A 19,770-nucleotide genomic window follows, 5' to 3' on the forward strand; every position below is an offset into this window, starting at 1 on the left:
AGAAAGTCAGAGAAGTCTATACAGTAAGTCTGCAGTGCACACACACACACACACACACACACACAACACCAGACTCTTATTTCCACATTTTGATGTTTATATAGAAGGGTTTAACTGGATGAATGAGAACAGGTGAAAGGGGGGGAATTATGTTTCTGCAATAAAACTTAAAGGTCACCTAACAGGAATGATTTTAAGCTGAGGTTTTTTTCATGTTGCTATTGAATGATGTGGGAAATAAGAGGAGAGAAAAAAACAAACAGCTAAGTGAACTTTAATGGTTCACAACTCTCTGGAATCTGTATAGTAGATGAATGATGACTGTTTATAACACTAAGCTAAGTGTTTGTGTATGCATTTTTCATCAACATCAGCCTCTCATACCCTGCCTCAACAGGATTAAGAAGAAAATATAACGAGCGGAAATATATCCACGAAATGTATTTTTGGCAATGACCTGGCAAACCCCATAACTGAGTGTTGTATATATTTTGCCAGTGAGCGTTGCCAAGTGTTTTTACTGCATGCTGCATTCGACTAATTTGGTTCCCTAATTGACTTACATTGAGCGAAATCCTCATAGAGATTCACCCAAAATAAAACAAGCTGAATGTGAAAAATGATAATGTTCTTAATGGGATGTAGACTGCTAAATGTTCGCCTACACCTGAAAATGGTTGCTGAATAAATATCTTTGTCTTAATTAGGATGAAATTCATTAGTGCAATACATGATAAGACTTTTTTATAAAGAATTAGTATGTAAAATATTTAATTTATTGTATTATCTCACTTCCCATATGTGAGATATCATGTTTGTTGTGATTAACTACAGCTTGATTGTGTACTGGCCGGTTGGTGGAAATTCTGGTAAAAAGTAATTTTTTTTTTTTTTTTTTTTTTTTACAGCTATTTTCCATTTAATTATATTGAATTCATATAATGTATTTACTGAAAACTGTAATATGATAAATATAGCTCTGTGATTCATACTGTTAGTGCAGCTCTAACCTCAGTGTATCTAAATGGGCAGACGATGATGAACCTGACCCATACAGTAGTTCTCAGATCTCAAATGAAAGCCTTTAGTCTGCACTTTGAAGAAGTAGCACACTCAAACATGAATCCTCTCGTCTTCCTGTCCGTAGAAACACTGGCCAAGCTCAGAAATCCACCTCAAACGGCTTTTCAGCAAACGCAGCTCTGAGTCAACCTTTTTTCTAAAAATGAATGGAGGCTTAAATCTTTTGAGAGTGGAAAAAAAAAAACGGACAATATATAATTTCTCCCGATTGAATTGGCTTGTGCGGCATAATGGAGATGCTCTGAAGCCAAACAATTGCACTGAGGACAAAAAAAAGCAGCCCCCGCACAGGTGTTTTCACTTATGTTCCCTGGTTAGACCTACTTTCAGGACTGTGTGTGTGTGTGTGTGTATGTGTGTGTGTCCCTCTCACTGTGTTGCATCTTTTTAGGACGAGGCAACATAAATGTTTCTGATTAGTCGACAGTCCTTTTTTCCCACAGCAGACATTTCAACTTGTCGCACCATTAAAAGCACAGGTGTAACTAATAACATTAACGACGGCTCCGCTCTGTTCAAGAGTCCCCGTAAACCACGACGGTGTGACGGCGAGCCGGCGTGCACGACGCCGGAACCTTAAATGAAATTCAGCCATCATGAATTTTATTATCTACACCTGTGCTTCTGCTTAGGTTCTTATCAGCCAGAATATAACTGCAAACTTCCACTCAGCACAAGTCTTGTGATGTGTTTTCAGAGTGGCGAACGCCCAGACATCACGTACACACTCTGCTGTTACAGGTGGGGGTGGGGGGGGACGGGACGTTGTGTGTTGATATTGAACAAAGTTATTAAATCATGTATGGAGTGAAAACATCACACACTCTACTGTACTGTTGTCCCTGCAGCTCACTGCACAATAGTCCCTGAGCTAATTCACAGTATGCATTGTAAAAAAGAAGTTATCCTTTTTCAAAATGTACCTTTACATCATTTCATTTTTATTTCTCCCCAAACATTTCCCCCTTAGCAAAGAGAAGGATATTTACACTGCCCAAAAATATACATTATAGCATTCTTAAAAGTGTTTTTTTGCAATCAAAATGTGTAGATTTCAAAGGATGGATCTTTTTCTAAAGCGTCTATTCACATGTAGAGAACAGGTAAGTATCCTACATGAGACAGGGAAAGCATATTGTAGTAGTAATGTATGTTAGAGAGAGTGTGACCTGTCTGATTTAAGGGGACACCTTAAGTGACGATCCTCAGTCTTTGGGTTCCGGAGACTAACTGGAGCTGCGGCTTTGCTCCATCGTGTTGAAGAAGATGCAGACTCCGGCAGTCAGCAGCAGGTGCATGGACTCATACAGCAATTTGGGTGAAAAGACGCTCCATATGAAGAGATGGTAGCGCAGAACAGTCACCAGCACAATGTAGGCTGCAGCTGGCACAGACCTCAGCAGGGCCAAACAGTAGCAACCATGGCTCACTGCAACCGGGCTCCTGCGGAGAGGAAAAGGATTCATCAGAGAGGAGGGAAGCACTGCGGAGAGCAAAGTAAACGACTCTGCGCTGTGAATAATAGTCAAACGTCCTGTGGAGAAAAGTTGTCTTTTTTTATGTGATCCAAGGGCAAATAGAAAGACACTAAAATTAGACTATAAAAAGACAGGATTAGTTAAAACATTAATAAGAATGACATTAGTTAAAAGCCAACTTTAATAAAAAAGTTTTCAGCTGTCATGTATAAATGTTTACAGAGCCCACACATCTCTTATAGCTCTATTATTTCATCATTTTGGAGCATAGTTAAAGAAAGCTGCACTGCCTATGTTCTTGTGTGTATAATTGTGTTTATTTAAAAAATCCCAGCAGCACACAATGATGTCAGACCAGTAAAGCTGCAGATTGTGTGGTGATTCATAGCAAAGGCCACATTTTTCACATTTTGGGAGTTTTCTACTGTACGCATGCACCCAGGAGAAGAAGAAGAAGAAGACGTCTGATTCAATTATCTTCTCACAATAATACGGATTGCTGGCAAATTCTGATAAAGAAGTTAATGACTTTAAAACCTGCGTGATGGGAGGAGGGAAGCAGGGAGGAGATTAGGAGATGATGATGTAAAACTAAACACACACACAGATACACAAAGACTTCATCTCCTGGCTTAAAGGAAGAGATAAAAAAAACAGTCTCTGACGCATTGAAACGCACGTAAATAAGTACAGGAGATGTTGTTCATTCAAACAGGCAAAGTCCCAGCTGAGGGGGAGGAACTTCAAGCTTTTTCCCAACACAAGAGAAGGCTCGCTGATGAAGTAGGAGACATGGGAAGTTGTCCAGTTTGGAGGTGGAAATTCAATCAGAGGGGCCAGTAAACACGCACACACACACACACAAGCAGAACAATGATAATCTCTATGGAAGACATAAATACACACAAATGTTGGTGAAGTATGACCAATAATCAATGAGGTTTTTTATTCACTACTGTAAATGGACTGCATTTATAATAACACCTTGTCTTCCAACCACTCAAAGTGCTTCACACATTAATACACTGGTAGGAGAAGCAGCCATGGTCACGCACGCACGCACGCTCACACATTGGTGTAACATATTGACATGTGGACTGAAGGAGCCTGGGATCAAACCGCTTAGTCATCTGCTTAGCCGCCTCTACTGTGGCACATACTGGAAAATATACATTTGTTGCTATGTTGTCTTCAGTTTGGGAGGCAGAACCAATGAGTCAGGAAAATTCCATCTTTCATCAACATTTTCTGTGGCGTTGGATCATTCCTGTTAATTATGATTTTACATTTTAAGCAGCATTTGCATTCCTGAGATGTGGGGCAGTCCATTTAAATGAGACACACGTGGTGAGATGATCAGACAGATTTAAAAAGGACACTCCAGTGATTAAGCACTTCCATATAGTTGAGGATTCATAAGAAAAAGATTTTTTTTAAATGCTCAAAATTGATGCAGCAGAGGCAAAAATATCCTGACTTTTAATCCAATTCCAGCTCCAAACACTGTACCCTACAATTCCTATAATGCAACTCAATTGGCTCTTTCATTGTTATTTCATCAGGCTTTGGAGCAACTGTTGCAGAAGCACAGACGACATAATACAACGGTTTTACAGACTGAGTAATATTTTCAATGAACGTGATATGTAAATTGGTGGACTACCCTTTAAAACAAATCTCTAGTTTAACCCAAACATCTAAACTATGTATTTGGAAGTGAAAAAAACAGTGAACACACTAAAAATGCCCTAATATTTTGTAGCTCTGTAACTTTTGTTTGTTTCCAATGAGCAGATCATGAACTTTAACATTCACCTCAATTCTTTTTATTTTTTTATGTCCAATAAATGTTCAAGATGGGGACTTCTCTGGTTACTTGTGTTGCTCTAATGGATTCATCTGTAAAACTGTGACAACTGAGGCAAAGTCACCGTGTCCTCAGATTTCATGAAGACAAATGAGGCTCTAATGTCATAGTTACTGAGAATAAAAGAGAGGCTCGAGCTACATAAAATAATACAGAGCCAGGCTGTAGAGAGACATTTAAATCCTACTACACTGTGAAAAAAAACATACAGACTACTAATAGTTACTACCCAACAGTTTCTGGCCTTCGAGAGCCATTTTTTAAGCAGCTGAAGCTTATTTGTGTTTATGTGTGTTCTCCCTCAAAGAGCTACTGAAACATTCATGTACAACCTCTCAGGTCGGTTACCAGAGTAAACACTCAGTCTGTAAAATCCTGCCAGCAACTTCCTGTCTCTGCGGAGGAAACACGAGACATCTACAACATCTCTAACTCGCAATTTTTACAAACTAATGAGCTGATAAAGCTCCACTTTAATTTCATTTATTTGAGACATGTTAGTGCATTTGTAAGACAAGTGAAAATCAAAACAAAATGATTGAATTAAGAAAAAAGAAGAGGCCTGTATACCCAATTCGAAGAAAAAAACAGTAAGAGAAAAAAGAAAATCTCTTTTTCGGTCTTCGTCGTAATAATAATGATGTACATAAAAAATACAAATAAAAAGCACCACAGTGAATCCGAAGAAAGGCGGCTTCTCTTTCAATACGTCGTCCTTCAGTAAACCATTTCACTTTTGAGCTCACAAAGCAGCGGGCCGCACAAAAGATCAGCTGTCTGTCACCATCACCACTTCCCCCCCCCCCCCCCCTTCGTCTCTACAAAAAAAAAAAGGTAATTTCAAAGAGCAGATGCAGCTGCTTGGAAATCAACTACGCATTGAAAATAGCGCGACCTGAATATGCCTTCTGCCGCTTGTATTCGTGGCGGAACATCAGACTTTTCATGATGAAAGTAAAGCCATGTTGATGTGTCTCCTTCTGCTTGGAGGTCTAACGGTGATTAAATGGACTGAAACAATGAGAGAATTTCTCTTCAAATTATGATGTTGCTTTCAGTGACAGTTTGACCGTGTCAGGCGAGACCTGATGAATAGCTATTGATCAGAGTCCATTTCCAGTATTTGCCTTGTGGTCGGGCTGCTGATGGTGCAGAGTCAATACTAAGTGAGGGACGATGCATTGAGACTATTTTAAAGTTTGATTTGTCGCAATGCCTCTGAGTGGATATTACAAATGAAGTGGAAAGTTTAGAGGGGAAGTCATCAACGATATGAATGATGACAACACAGGACAGATGGTCCATATGTCCTGCACTGTGCTTAACAAGCTAGATTTAAAAGGTACAGTGTGTAGGATTTACTGGCATTTAATGGTGAGGTAATACACCTGAATCCCCCTCCCTCACCCTCAGCTTCCCTTCCAAGGATGTATGAGAATGTATGGCTACTACAAAACCCACAAAAAATGAGAAAGGCTAGTGTTTGTCCGTTCTGTACTGTAGAAACATAACAATGCAACATGGCGGCCTTCATGGAAGGTCCAAACTACATCCTGGCAATTTGGTTTATCACAGTAAAACCACAGTGAATGTGTCGAGGCTCTGCCAACATCATCATCAGCTGTTTGTGTGCTTTTTAGATTAAATTCAGTGTAATTCCTGCTTTTATTGTTGTTGCAGTTTAAGCTCACAAGTGAAACAGACCAATTCATGCAAGAGCTGTATCTGAAATGAGATTTTCTTTTAGTTGAAACACTTTAGGGCAGTAATTTGAATGTATGTACATTTAATAAGTCAGCATATCCCCCTTCCAGTTCACTTGAACTTTGTCCTCAGCGCCGTCCGCCTGTCCCAAGCTGTGTGAGATCGTGTTTCTCATTAGTAATTTGTAAGTTCTTGTAGAAAATAAATGCTACACTGTGGCGAGGTGGTAGCTTTAATCTCTGCATGACTGCTTTTCATGTTTAACCCCTCTGCTCTCTAGCGGGGTTAAAAATTAAAACGTTTTTTTTTACCCCTGAGAGCGATGGAACAAGAAAAATGGTGGGTTTTACTAAAATTGAGAAAGACACGTTACCTTGGATTTGTGTGAATGCTAATTAAATTTTGATGTTTCGGTGGAAATGTGGAAAAAAATTTCACGATGGTGTTGAATATTTCATGAGAACCTGACCACTGTTTTCTTCTGTGATATCTTGTCAGGGATCAAAGTGTTGGTCACAAGGGCATTTTTTTTACCTGGTGGAAACGCTAAATGAAATGTCACCATCATCATCATCATCGCAGATCATTCCCTGAGGACCTTTAATGTCCACATCAAATTTCATAGCATGCGGCCGCTCTGGAGCAAAATTGTTGGATGGAAGGGCGGTCATTCTTAGACTCCACTGCTAGCAGCACAAAAAATTTAAGATGAGTTGAACTGTTTTATTGGAGACCGTCTGGACTACTGAAATGTTAAACACATCATATTCAAGTGTGGGATCAAAGATGATAGAGAATATAAATCATGCATGGGCATATACACCCTCTGCAGTCTAATTTCTGTGGGACCTTTGTGCTAACAAAATTGAAACTTTTTCCACACAAAGAAATGACTTTTTATCACCAGACTGCAGCTTTAGAGGTTATCCTCACATTTCTATTACTCACTTCACTCACATTTACACAACAAATGGAGATTAAACAAACTCCTTCTATACAAACACCATCCTTTGTCTACATTAAAAGGTACTTTTTTAAAGTTTTGGCTCTATCGGTGGAGCAGCTGCTACCAGTCAAAGACGTCATAACTCAACTCTGTGGCAAGGTCTCCTACTGAGGGGAAGCTCTAGTTATTGGCTGAATTCATACACATACAGCAGCCTAACTACTGGCCCCTCTCCAGTTAAGGTCTTACGCAGGTTAAGCTGTTTACATGCATCTTTGAAGCCCTGCAAGTGGCTTCTCCCTGTTGCTATGAGTAAACCAATTAACTGAATATTTCTGTGCACCTGTGCTGTCCCACCCGCAGAGATGATTCAGAGCAAGAAAGTTTAACACAGAGGGTAAAAGCCAAAGTAAACGAGAGCAGTGTATTAAACTACTTCGCAGAGCAGTTTCCCTACCTTTGTTGTTAGATAAGCTCAAGTAGTACTTTTCAAATAACGATTAAAACTTCTCTGCTTACTTTGCTAGAAGATGGGTAGACTGTAGTTGTAGAAGGATGGATAGATGGATGGATGGATGGATGGTTTAAATGATGCTCAGTTGGTGCGTGGGGGCCCAAAGTGTGCCAAGAAAATATCCCCCACACCATGTCACCGCCACCAGCAGCCTGAACTGTTGATACAAAGCAAGATGGATCCATGCTTTCATGCTGCCAAATTCTGACCCGCAGTCGCAGCAGACTTCAAGACTCATCAGACCAGGCAATGTTTTTCCAATCTTCTATTGTTCAATTTGGTGAACCTGAACAAACTGTAGCTTCAGTCTCCCATTTTTCGCTGACAGGAGCTGCACCCGGTGTGGTCTTCAGCTGCTGTGGCCAATCTGCTTCAAAGTTCGACGTGTTGTGCATTCCGAGATGTTCTTCTGCTGCTTACCTCGGTTGTAACAAGTGGTTATTGGACTTACTGTTGCCTTTTCTATCAGTTTGAACCAGCCTGGCCATCTGACTTCTGCCATCAACAAGATTCTCTGTAAACCCTGGAGATGGTTCTGAGTGAGAATCCCAGTAGATCAGCAGTTTCTGAAACACTCAGACAGTCAGCCGTCTGGCATTGACAACCATGACCATTCAAAGCCACTTAAATCACCTTTCTTCCCCACTCTGATGCTTGTTTTGAACTTGAGCAGAATATATAACCTTTATCTAATCGGGTAATCTCAATGAGCTCAAAACCTCTTTTGAAAGTGAAAGAGAAATAAATCCAACGTAGCCAGACAAACAAAAGCACAGCCTCTTACAGATTACTGCTTATCGTAAATTATAGTGTAAAGATCAGCATCACACCAGTTTGTAATGTGCTATTTGGCTGTTTTCATTTAAAAACTACCATTTACCTTTCTCTCCCTGAGCTGAGGTGGCAGACGAGGTGACACGCCCAGAGCACGGGCCCCGCATAAGTACTGAGGGCCGTTAAGAAGATGGCAGGTGCTTCTACGTAACTTTCCAGTCCAACGAAGCCGACTGAAATGTCGATGGTGGCGATGTTGTTGGAATTGCCCTGCGGAAACACAAAAGATACTTATTTTAGCATTTCCAAGAGCCTTACCCTGTGTACAGACAAAAGCAGGAGCACAAACATCTGTGGGCGAAGCTTTGTAAGCATTTCACTGCTTTAAAATAACTGGTTGTTTGCTTTATCATCATTACTCCAAGCTTCTGGCGACCTCCCAGTGGCCCAGCTGTTTGTGCTTTCAATCCTCAGACCACAACAGCTCAAACTGCTTTCTGTCTGGAGCTGGACTCTCATTAGAGCCACTCTGGCCTCTGTGTATCTGTACATGTGCATACTGTATGTGCCAGTACACACAGTTTGTTTTTCCTGATAACACAAGCATATGTGTGGCTTATTCAGCTATGTGACCAATTTCCAGTATCTCTGGATCAGGCCAAATATGCCTGCAGTAAACTGAGAATATTAAAACTTTTGTTACCCGGTTTTATTTTTTCTCACTCTGAAATTTCATCTTGAGCTTGAGAGTTTTTATCACTGCAATGCAATCGAGATTTATAGCTGCAATGTAAAATGTTTCTGTGTGTACATTTTAGACATATTTATACATGGAAAGCAAACCCTTGTTGAAATGCAATATGTAATATATTACAACTCAAAAAAGGCCACCAAACTGTGTTAGAATTGACAAAAACTTCACAGCCTAATTTATGTGTGCAGTGTGTTTTTCAGTCATTTCACCACAAGCTCAACCAGCATGTGAGAGAATGGTCGTATTTTAAGAAAACAGATTAAACATGAAGTCTAATCTGCACTTGTGCTGACTTTATTTTTAGCCAGTGCACATCATCATTATTTGGACCAGATAGGCTCCCTATCTTCAGTAAATCCATATTAATGAAAATAACACATTAACCCTTACATACTGTTCAACTCAACTTTACATTTGACCTCTGTTTATTAAAAGAAATTTAACAATCAGCATTCAAACATTATATATTCATCATATTCTATAAAATGTTCTCCTGGACCACATAATAGTGATAGTGAATGTCTTTTTTCACAGAAGGATTAATCAAACATGTATTAATGAGTGATGGGGAATTTATGAATGTCAATTGGTGCAGAGACTTATGAGTCAGAATATGAACAGTATGTAATTAATGAATCCAAATACAACAGTTGCCTTGTGTATGGACAGTATTTAAACATTTATTAACATATATTTGCTATTAAAAAGATTTTTTTCTTTTTTTGAAATTAACTAAATCTGTTCAACTTGATTAAAGGTACTATGTGGAGTTTTTGCCCTTTGGTATCACTCAGTGTTATTATAATAGTCCCTGTTTGTCTGTATCATGCACGTGCAGCAGGACACAGGTGAAACACTTTACTGTCAAAAAACACAATTAAAACTATAAAGGGTGACTTTAAGTTTGAGGGTTAAAGTATAAATACCACACGCAAAGAAACCTGTATTCACACTTGTGCTGCACAGGTGTCTAATCTGATTTCTGGGCGGCACATGAGCTGATTGAAATCATCTGCCTCCTGTTCACATCTCTGAGACGCTGCCTCCAGACAAATCAATCAACCTTTCCCGAATGTTAACATTCAAATTAGTTAGAATTAGGTAGGGCTGGGTTATTATGGCAAAAATCAAAATCACGATTAATTGAACTTTTAACCTCGATTACGATTAATGAACGATTATCTGCACCCTTGATGAACAATTATGTATTTTCACAGTTTCTTTTGTTTTGTGTTTTACACTGCTGCCCTCACACATGAGTATCTTTAGGGAGTGAAAATAATGATGTTTTAAGGTGTGACGCTGTGGTTAATGTCTAGTTTACTTGATAGAACTATGTAAAGATCATGGTTTGGGTTAAAATAATCACTGAAGACAAGTTTTCGAATTCCTTAAATATATGCAACCTTTACTGTCATGGCAACAGTGAACACCAAGATTAATTGACATGAGCAAGATTAAGTTGATTAGAGTTTCTAAGTGTCGGTTTCGATTATTTTTTCGATGAATTGCCCAGCCCTAGAATTAGGTCATTTACAGTAGTTAACAAATTTAATTTCCTCGCGCATAAGAAGTGATCATTAAATCTGGAATTCATTGTCACTGTTAGGCTGTTGCTTGTACTCACTTCTCCAACACACACATACAGGAAAAAGAAGTAACACATCAAGTAAAGGTTTATTTCCCATCTGCACACACATCATTGATGATCACTGAGTAAGAGACATCAACAGCTGGCTACATCTGAAACAGAAGGCTGCATATGGCTGTTTTCTATTTGCTTGCTTGCTACAGTCAACATCAACACTTATATTGTCACTTAAGGAATAAACTGAACTACAAGAAATGCTTTATGAATGAATTTCAGGCAAAACTGATTGTCATAACAACTGTCAGAGAGTGCTGCAGGTCTAGTACAGCTCATTGATGGAGTGTTTACTGTGCAAGGAAAAAGTCTGACCTGCCATGACTTGCCTCTACTTTGGGGAAAGTATGAAGACTGATGCAATTTTGGTATAAACTCCTCATCGCACCATCTTATCTAACTCTCACACTCTGATGGCCAACAAAGGGATGCTTATCAACCTGAAAAGTGTTATGAGAAACTTGTGTGTCACCTTGGTCAAATTGCGCCCACCTTCTACTTCTGAGCTCTAACATTATCAGTGCGATGATTAATATTTTCTACAGAAGGTTGCTAAGTTGCATCTGAATGAATACCCGCAGGGTGACTCGTCCCTACTCGTGTTGTAGCATTTGCACAAACAAGCTCATTTCTGAAGAATAAACACCTCCTTTGCTGCTTTCCTGACCATCTGGTTTTAGGGGCAGCGATAAATCCACAGAATACCCACAGCAAAGTCTGACTCGTCCATCACTGCGAATGATCGAGACAGTTAAATGCAGACGGCCAGATATTCTCCTGTGAGACGGTTAATTCATCGTTCAAACACCAATTTCACTTTTTCTGTGACACTAAAGCTGAGGTTACCTGGAAAATTTCCCACAACCCTCTTGTATTTTTTCTGGCTGCCAAAAACAGAGGAGATTGAAAAAAACAATGGCTTTCAGACAATCGTTATAATAAAGCCTCTGGAAATACACAGAAAACAGGTGTGTGTGTCTCTCTAAAGCTCGTACAACCAGAGTTCAATGATCAACTGTCACTGTACTCGCTGATGAGATTTTAATTTGACATCATTTTGATCCGCAACAGTTTTTGTTTCAGATCGGCGAGTTTAAATCTCCTACGTTGCCGCTTTACACATCCATTATGGTTACAACTTCTTTGAGAACGTTATTCCTCAAAGCTCTGTAATTACATGGCTGGCCGACTAGACTTTGGAAATTGTCTAGTGGCGGGTCTATTCCCGAGCCCATCACAGTATTAATGACCCAAGGGCGATGACGGTTTATTAAATTGTTAGTGATGTGCAAGATCAGAGTTGTCAACAACACACGGTTGCTAACCAAATATCTGTCCTGGACGGGTGGAGGTTCAATCAAACGCCAGGTATAATTTCTGCCTTTGAGGAACGTTCAGACCTCATAATGCCGTAACACATCTGAAGGAAAGAACTTGTCCGGTTGGCCTTCATGCCGGCGCTGGATGGAAGTAATACAATTCATGCACAACCACTTCCTCCGCCCAGAATGGCACCTATTACAGCACATTCACTTTATCATTGGTGATGGCTTTCGTAAATGTTGCTACACTCTGTGTCAGAGCGTTAAATTAGATGTCTCTTGCAATCAGATAAGAAGAACATGCTTACTGTTTGGTCGTTCTCTGCACGTCCTTCTATAGATGTGAGTTGAGCTGATTGTGGTTCTCATACATGTGTATCTTTTTGGTATCAGCTTCTCTAAGTGTTTGTTAAAATTGTAAACTAGTAATATGGTTATCTTCTAAAGGCTAAATAATGAAATAAAACAGCTGAGCACTATAGTTTTTATAGATCTTAACTTAACATGGATAAATAGCGCCTTTGATAGGGACTATTTTTAGCTGCACATTAATAAACTTAAAGTGCACTAGTGAGTATTTCAAGCAGCGGGATGCTGTATGTAGAGTTGACTCATAAATAAACCACAGTGCCCATGTTCATCCTAATGAAGGTCACACAGTGTAACAGCTACAGCGAGTGTCTACGGCACAGAAGATATTTATTAGTAGGATCAATTAATCACTGGTTGGGATTAATTGTTTTATGGGATTTGTTAACAATAAGAAAAATACAGAATGCCAACAGACTTATCCTTTATTTGGGGAGGTGAGTAGAGGGGTACTACTTTGATGACTGCACCCACAAACAAGCTTTTTGGGACCCACTGACTTCCTTTACAGAAACAGGTGTTCAGCCAACGATCATATCCTGAATCATGATGAGTCTGACATTACTGCTCCAATACTTTCATCTTTTCACGTTTTACCGAGAGCCCTCTTTTTCAGTTATGCACATTCACACCTGGGGGCCGCCCAATCTATCCACTGTCTCAGCTGTCGGCCATGGAGCAGCTCCTCTGGAGTAGTCGGAGGTTAAAGGCTTTAGAAACCCCCTCCCCTCCATTTCTGTTGAACTGATGATGATTCAACATTCACACCAACTTCACGCTGTGCAGAGGTGACAATGAAGTCAAGGTTTAAACTTCTGCCTCTGGCTCTCTTTTTTTTATTCTTGACGCAACTATTTCACTTTTCATATGAACTACTGGGTGAAACACTATGATCGGCTTTCGAGAGAAACTATGTGAAAATATGCACAGTTATACCTGTTTTTAAATCAGATCACATTTCCTCCTCTCTGCAATGACTGACTTTTTAACTCCATATTTTACTGTGGCTACAAACTAAAAAACTCTTTCGACTTCAGAGTGTGAGGCAACACAGACACTTTACGAACTAAACTGTTCCTTTAGACCTGGTCACACTAAGAAGTGGCACAGCAAATCAAATTGGTCTACCTATGTCAAATATGTGGTTTCTAGAAGATCGGTCACACAGGAACCATGTCACAGGGCTAGTTGGTGAACTACTATAGCTTGCAAGCTAAGCGCTAACAGCCTAGCAGGAACACGCTAGCACTGATCAGCCACAATATCTCCCTGAGGATCTTTCTGTTTTCACAGACCATTTCATGGTTGTACATCATTTCATTAAAAGTTGTCAAACTTTAGTGCAAACAGTTGTAGCTCTTCTCACTCAGATTTGTTTCATTAATGTCTTATTTTCTTGGTTGCTGTAGATGGAAAACAGATCTCTACGCTAACAAGGTTACTAATGCTAACTTTAAGTTAACATGATAGATTTCGGCATTCTTGACTCTCCCTTTCAGTTCCCCCAAACGCCAGCCTTGTCAAGACTATGGCTGTTGGTCAACGTCGCAAATTCATGTGTCAAAATTAATCAAAATTGAAATTGACAAATTCTGCTGTATTTACTGTGTGTTCATGATTGAAACCCCTCAAATTAATTGATACTGTCTCAAAATTTCACAGTTTTAAATGCTGAAAGTGGCTTTTAAATTAGGGAGGGGAAATGGCATTCCCCACCAATTTTTATCCTGCCAGTACAGGGATCACACTAGAAAACCAGCAACTCTCTGGTCACAAGCCCACTTTACAAACATTTAGCTTCCCACTGCCCCTTTTACAATGATGAATTATTCTGAATATATGAAATAGCTGGTAATTAACATTATAAATACGTAACATTATTTTTGGTGTTTTTTGGTGTCTGGCTGCTCAAATAATGAATGAATGAATGATCACAATTTTAATACAGTCCATAAATCATTTCAGATTTCTTAATGGGCAATGATGCTGTTAACAAAGTGCGATCATCAACATAATTTTTGTCACTTACCTGAAAGTAAAAGAAGGCCTGACCGAACCAGTAGTGCATGATGGTGGTTTGGGCTGCGTCATAGTGGAGTTTCTTCCAGATAAACTGAGCCATGAGGGTCTGGATCAATAGACAGCAGCACAGCACTGGCAAGTTGTGAGCACGAAACAAAAGAGAAACCAACAAAACCAGGCCGCTGTAAATCTCCCATAACCCCCTGCTCTTCAACTTGGCATCTGCTGTGATGATCTGGGATCTCAACAAGTCCTTGGTGCCCGTGAAGAGGATGCCCAAAACAAAGACGTAAACAAAGCGTGCCTCCACTGTGCCCCTGAAAGAGAGAAAGATTACAGTCTCTGTCATTTTTGCATTTGCAGTAAGCCAGTATTGATTTTTCTCTACACAACGTCTCGCTCAATATTCAAGTAATTGTGGTAACAGACTCTGGCTGTCCTCCTGTACCTCTCCATGCACTGAACAATTAAATATCCAGAGATGGGTTTTGTGACATGAAAAAAAATGATTTACTACTACATTTATACTCTGAATTGTAAAAGAAAAAAATCATTTTTTTGGTTCAAATAAAGGCAACAGCTTTAAGCAACAGACACGAGCAAAATCAAAATACTTAACAGAACCAAAACAACTCTCTTAATAAATCAAATGCAACCGAGCGTAAAGCCCCACAAAGTCTGATGTGGAATTAAATTACAGCTCTCATCTAATTAAAGTACACTAAAACTGATGCAGAAGTATATTTTATAGATAAAGAAACTTTTTGTTAAAGGCGTATCTTCACATAAACTAGAATTATAGCACAGCATAAATAGCATATTTAACCTTGATTTAATTTAATTTTTTTAAACTAGCATGTCTGACATCATAACCAATGATCCAATTTCAATCAGACCCTTTGTTATAAGATTTTCAAAGTTCACTGCTTTAATTAATTTCATATCCTGGTCTCTTGTTAGACAGAATTCCTTATATTTCTGTAACTCATAACCCTTCTTTCATTCGGTGTAACATTAAGAATTAAACGTATGAGACTGGAAGACAGAATGAAGTGCCTGAGGACAACAGACTGTCTCACACCATTCACTCTGTCTGTTGTGCTCTCTGCTGTGATTTCATTCAAGAAACAGTATTAACATATTTTTAGTACATTTTAAGGTCATATGACATTCCACAGCTGCTGCTAATATAAAATTCATTCTTTGCTGAATGGATCACCGCAGAGTGTAAGTGGTACGGAAGAGACGGTGACAGCAGAACAAAGCAAACTACAACATTACATCTAAATTACGGCGGTCTTTTAGAGGTCACGGGTGTCATTTTTCCTTTTATTGCCATTAATGACTTTAAAACTGAAGTCTATGGGCTAATATGCACAGACTGAACTGTACGCACACTGCAGGTTAACTTCACATGGATGGATATCCTATTTTCTCACATAACCTAACATCATGCAGTACTGTACTGATTATCTGCCTAAAAGGTTTGTTTACATCAGTGATGTTTGTGGCTGAATAACACTTCTTTACGTATGCCTGTGAATCTACATCCAATGGCCTGTTTATTAAGTACAGCTAAAACTGAATCTGTATAATACTGAACATTATAATCCTCATGATTGGATTAGATTTATTACTATTAGATGGCATTGGTTTAAGCTAGTGTATTCAATAAACTAGAAACTGAATGTACTTCCACTGTATTTGGTTTAAAAGGAGTAGGATTTTAATGCTGACTTTGTACAAAAAGATATTAATAATTAACAGTTTTCAGAAAGTCTGAAATGTTTACTTTTACAAAGGCAAAATTAAACTGACAAGTTTTTAAAGGAAGTTTTGTGACTTTCTGTCTTTACAACAAAGGAATGTGTCAGGTTTATTGTTTGCTAGAGTTTCAAATGAGTTATAAAGATAATGGAATTCACTAAACTGGAGCTGCACCCTTTAGATCCCTCAGAGGATGAAGCTCAAATCAAAACTATTTCAAAACAAATCAGAAATTAGATGACGCAGACAACTCATATATCTATTTTAACCTGACAACTTTAAATCTCTCTGATGATTTGGTCTGTTTAATACACACAAAATATTCATGAAGTAGTCAGTTTCAGTTGTCAGACGACTAAGCCTTCTCACTTTGGCCCTGACTGGTTAGATCTACAGCGGTGTTGACTTTACCTCCTAACAACAGTCCCTTTTCACATCAGACTCTCTGACTTGTCAAAGCAGGAAAAGCACAAGTGGAATTAATAATGTTAATGATGGCTGCAATGCGTATAGGTGAGACAGTTTCAGTCTCTGCTACTGTGCCTATTCACTAACTGACATGACTTACTGGGACAATTAATGAAATGGACCCGTCGTTAATGTTATTAATTACACCTGCGCTTTTCCTGCTTTTACTAATCTAAATGTCTGCCGGGAAAAAAAAAAGGTCCATTAACGTAACAGGTTCACAAAATAAGTCCTACGGAGAACCAAAGGTTTCAATCCTAATTCAGTAAATTAGACGTTTTATCTACAAAATACCAGAACACAAGCAAAACATGTAATATGACCAAGAACATTTGAAATGATCCAGTACTAACTTAAATAAGTCAAAATAAATATATACAATAACTACATGATTAATTAACCCTAACCTAATATTTCATATGCAACATAATTCTGTCAACATGTTATTAAAAAATGACTCAACAACACAGTCCCACATTTTCAGGCAGGTATGCAAAATAAAGTCAGAACCATGAATATGGTGATATCTGTTGCTTCAGTCTGAATGAATGGACAAACAGATAATTACACATAATTGGCTCCGGCCTGTTTGTTGTGATTAACATACTTTGGGGGGAAAAAATGTAGCCTGCTGTAATTAAACTAAAATTACCTGCAAATAGTGAGTTGAGTTTATTTCACGGTTCAATTTATATGTTGCCTGTACTTATACGATGATTTATCTATTTAATATTGAACACCTAGTTTCAAAGTATGTTCTCCATGAATTCATGTCAGCAAGTGTCAATACAAGTAAGCTGTAAAGAGGAACAACCCTCATACTATATGTCCTGTGGTGAACGACACTATGTGTGAGCTTTAAGTCAGAGGTTACTCCAAGGTGAAAAATAAAGTTTCCATAAGGCTCCTCTCCTTCAAAAAAGCTTACTCCACAAAAATCCATTTTCATCTATCAATAATTTATATGCTCAAAAAGTCCCAAATTGAAGCTTTAAAGGAAAAGTGCTTTCGATTATGAAGGCAATTACATTTAGTCTAATTTCCATTTCAGGCATAAGCGTGCGCTCTTATCCAGAGCAACTTAAATGAAAAAGAAATGTTTCCCCACAAATCTTGCACTTTAATTATCTTACATTTATTTATATTTGTCAAAAAAAGAAATAAATTACCCTTAATAAAAACGGACGGCAAAACATCTTAAACAATGATAAGTTGTTGTATTCTTTTTTTTGTGATGAACGGAGGGAAAATACACATTACATTATAGGTAATGAAGTTTATTGAGCTGCTGAATTTACTGTATGTGTTACTGACTGAAGAAACTGAGGCTTTCAATTGTGTTCTCTGCAGAGGTGGAGGTTAACCCAGTCATTAAGATTACAGTGCTTTTTATATGCTCACCTACTGACCACTGTACCCCAGGTGATATTCAGAATAATTCAACATTTTTTTTACTGTAACATTTATTTTTTTATGGTGAGATTTACAAACCGGGAATGGCGCAAACGCTTTTTTACACATTCAGAAATCTTCCGCTCGTAAGCATAAACGTGCTTCTTTCCATTTGACAGCGATCGCTCAGTAAAGGGACGTTTCTTCTTCTCCGGCAGGATGCAGTCAAAGCTGCACGAAAGTACTACGGGATAATAGCTGACCCTGAAGGAGTTGAGCAAGTATTGCACATGTATTATTAATCAGTGTGTTTTATGGAAACCTGTTCCAACAGTGGAAAGGAGCAGAGTAATATGCTCCATACAGCACTATTCTTTATTATTCACAACTCCCTTAACAATATGGCAGGGATTGTATTCATCATTATTTTATGCAAAGGAAAAGAGGAAAAGCCTGGCCTGGATCTGATTTTTATGCAAGGACAGTGATGGGTTTGAGCTGGCAGGCTTATGCGGGTTAGGAAAAAAAATTGGAGAGAATTATAAATTAATCTTTCTGTCATATATGTTTGTGTTTAACAACCAGCAGGGTTCTGTGCACATAATCAGATCATTATCTTTTTCCTTTTTTTTTTTCACCGCATAGAGGAAGCAGGGTGGAAAAAAACAAGGAACTTTAACAAGCTCTCCTCCTTATCTGAGCAATAAAGGCTATTTGCTGTTTATGTCATTTCCTCAATTGCAGCCCTGAAAAAGTGTGTGCTGTTACTTCCAGTGTCTCCTGATTACAGTGGATCACAGTCTTTCCTCCCTTCGCCTATATTACACTACTGGAGTGGCATTATCAAGTCATCTATGATTTCCTTCCAACTCAATAAGAAACTGCAACAACACTAACAAGTCTCCTGCAACCCCGACCCTCTCATCCCTCCTCTCCACTTCAAGCATGGTGGCCGCTAACAGGCAAACAAAAATGTCATATTTGTTTTGTAACAGCTATTTTAAGATAAGATAAGAAAAGATTACTATGGCAAATGCTGGGTTAATAATGCTGGAAGTGTGTGTGTGTGTGTGTGTGTGTGTGTGTGTGTGTGTGCGTCTTGTACCGCAGAGGTTTTGTCCTAATAAGACTGCAGCCAGTGTAATTGTTAAGTCATTAGCATTGAACTGACCCTCCTCTGAAGCACCGCACTACGCCTTGTTGTCATTTTGAGGGTTAGTAACACTGCTGCACTCGCCTCTTCTCAGGCTGTAGTTACTTCAGCCTGAAGGTGGGGAGGGTCCAAGTCTTATTCCCCCAAAAACAACAAAGCAGAGGCCACATTTTGCTGTGATAATGCTGTTCAGCTGTTTGCAGGGCAGCACATTTATCATAAAGAACATATCATAAAGATGCTAAGCATGCGTTTTCTCATTTTTGCCATCATTTGCTGAGATTACTTGCGGATTTCGGAGCCACACTTTGAAACAGGAGACATTTAAAGCACAGAGATTAGGTTAATAAGGTAAGACAGGTCTGTAAACACTGATTAAAGCAGCGGATGTAGTCATTCTGCAGCTTTAATGTAATCATTAATCATTAGGATTCAGGTTTATTACCTAAACACATATCCAAAACAGCATTATTCACACTGGGTCACTTTTATACTGAACACATTATCATAAC

At 38.8% G+C, this 19,770-nt stretch overlaps 1 protein-coding gene across 1 annotated transcript in view; it reads right to left on the bottom strand.

Annotated features, from left to right (window-relative positions):
* Positions 1-1,595: 1,595 nt before the first annotated feature.
* pigg (phosphatidylinositol glycan anchor biosynthesis class G (EMM blood group)) overlaps positions 1,596-19,770 on the bottom strand; it is a 63,549-nt gene continuing 45,374 nt past the window's right edge. The window contains exons 11-13 of the mRNA XM_062425699.1: positions 14,486-14,795; positions 8,473-8,636; positions 1,596-2,526 (exon numbers count right to left, since the gene is read on the bottom strand). Coding sequence (XP_062281683.1) covers positions 2,310-2,526; positions 8,473-8,636; positions 14,486-14,795 — 691 coding nt within the window. The 3' untranslated portion in view covers positions 1,596-2,309. The remainder of the gene's footprint in view (positions 2,527-8,472; positions 8,637-14,485; positions 14,796-19,770) is intronic.

This window comes from Scomber scombrus, chromosome 9 (assembly GCF_963691925.1).
Source record: "Scomber scombrus chromosome 9, fScoSco1.1, whole genome shotgun sequence".
NCBI classification, from domain to species: domain Eukaryota; kingdom Metazoa; phylum Chordata; class Actinopteri; order Scombriformes; family Scombridae; genus Scomber; species Scomber scombrus.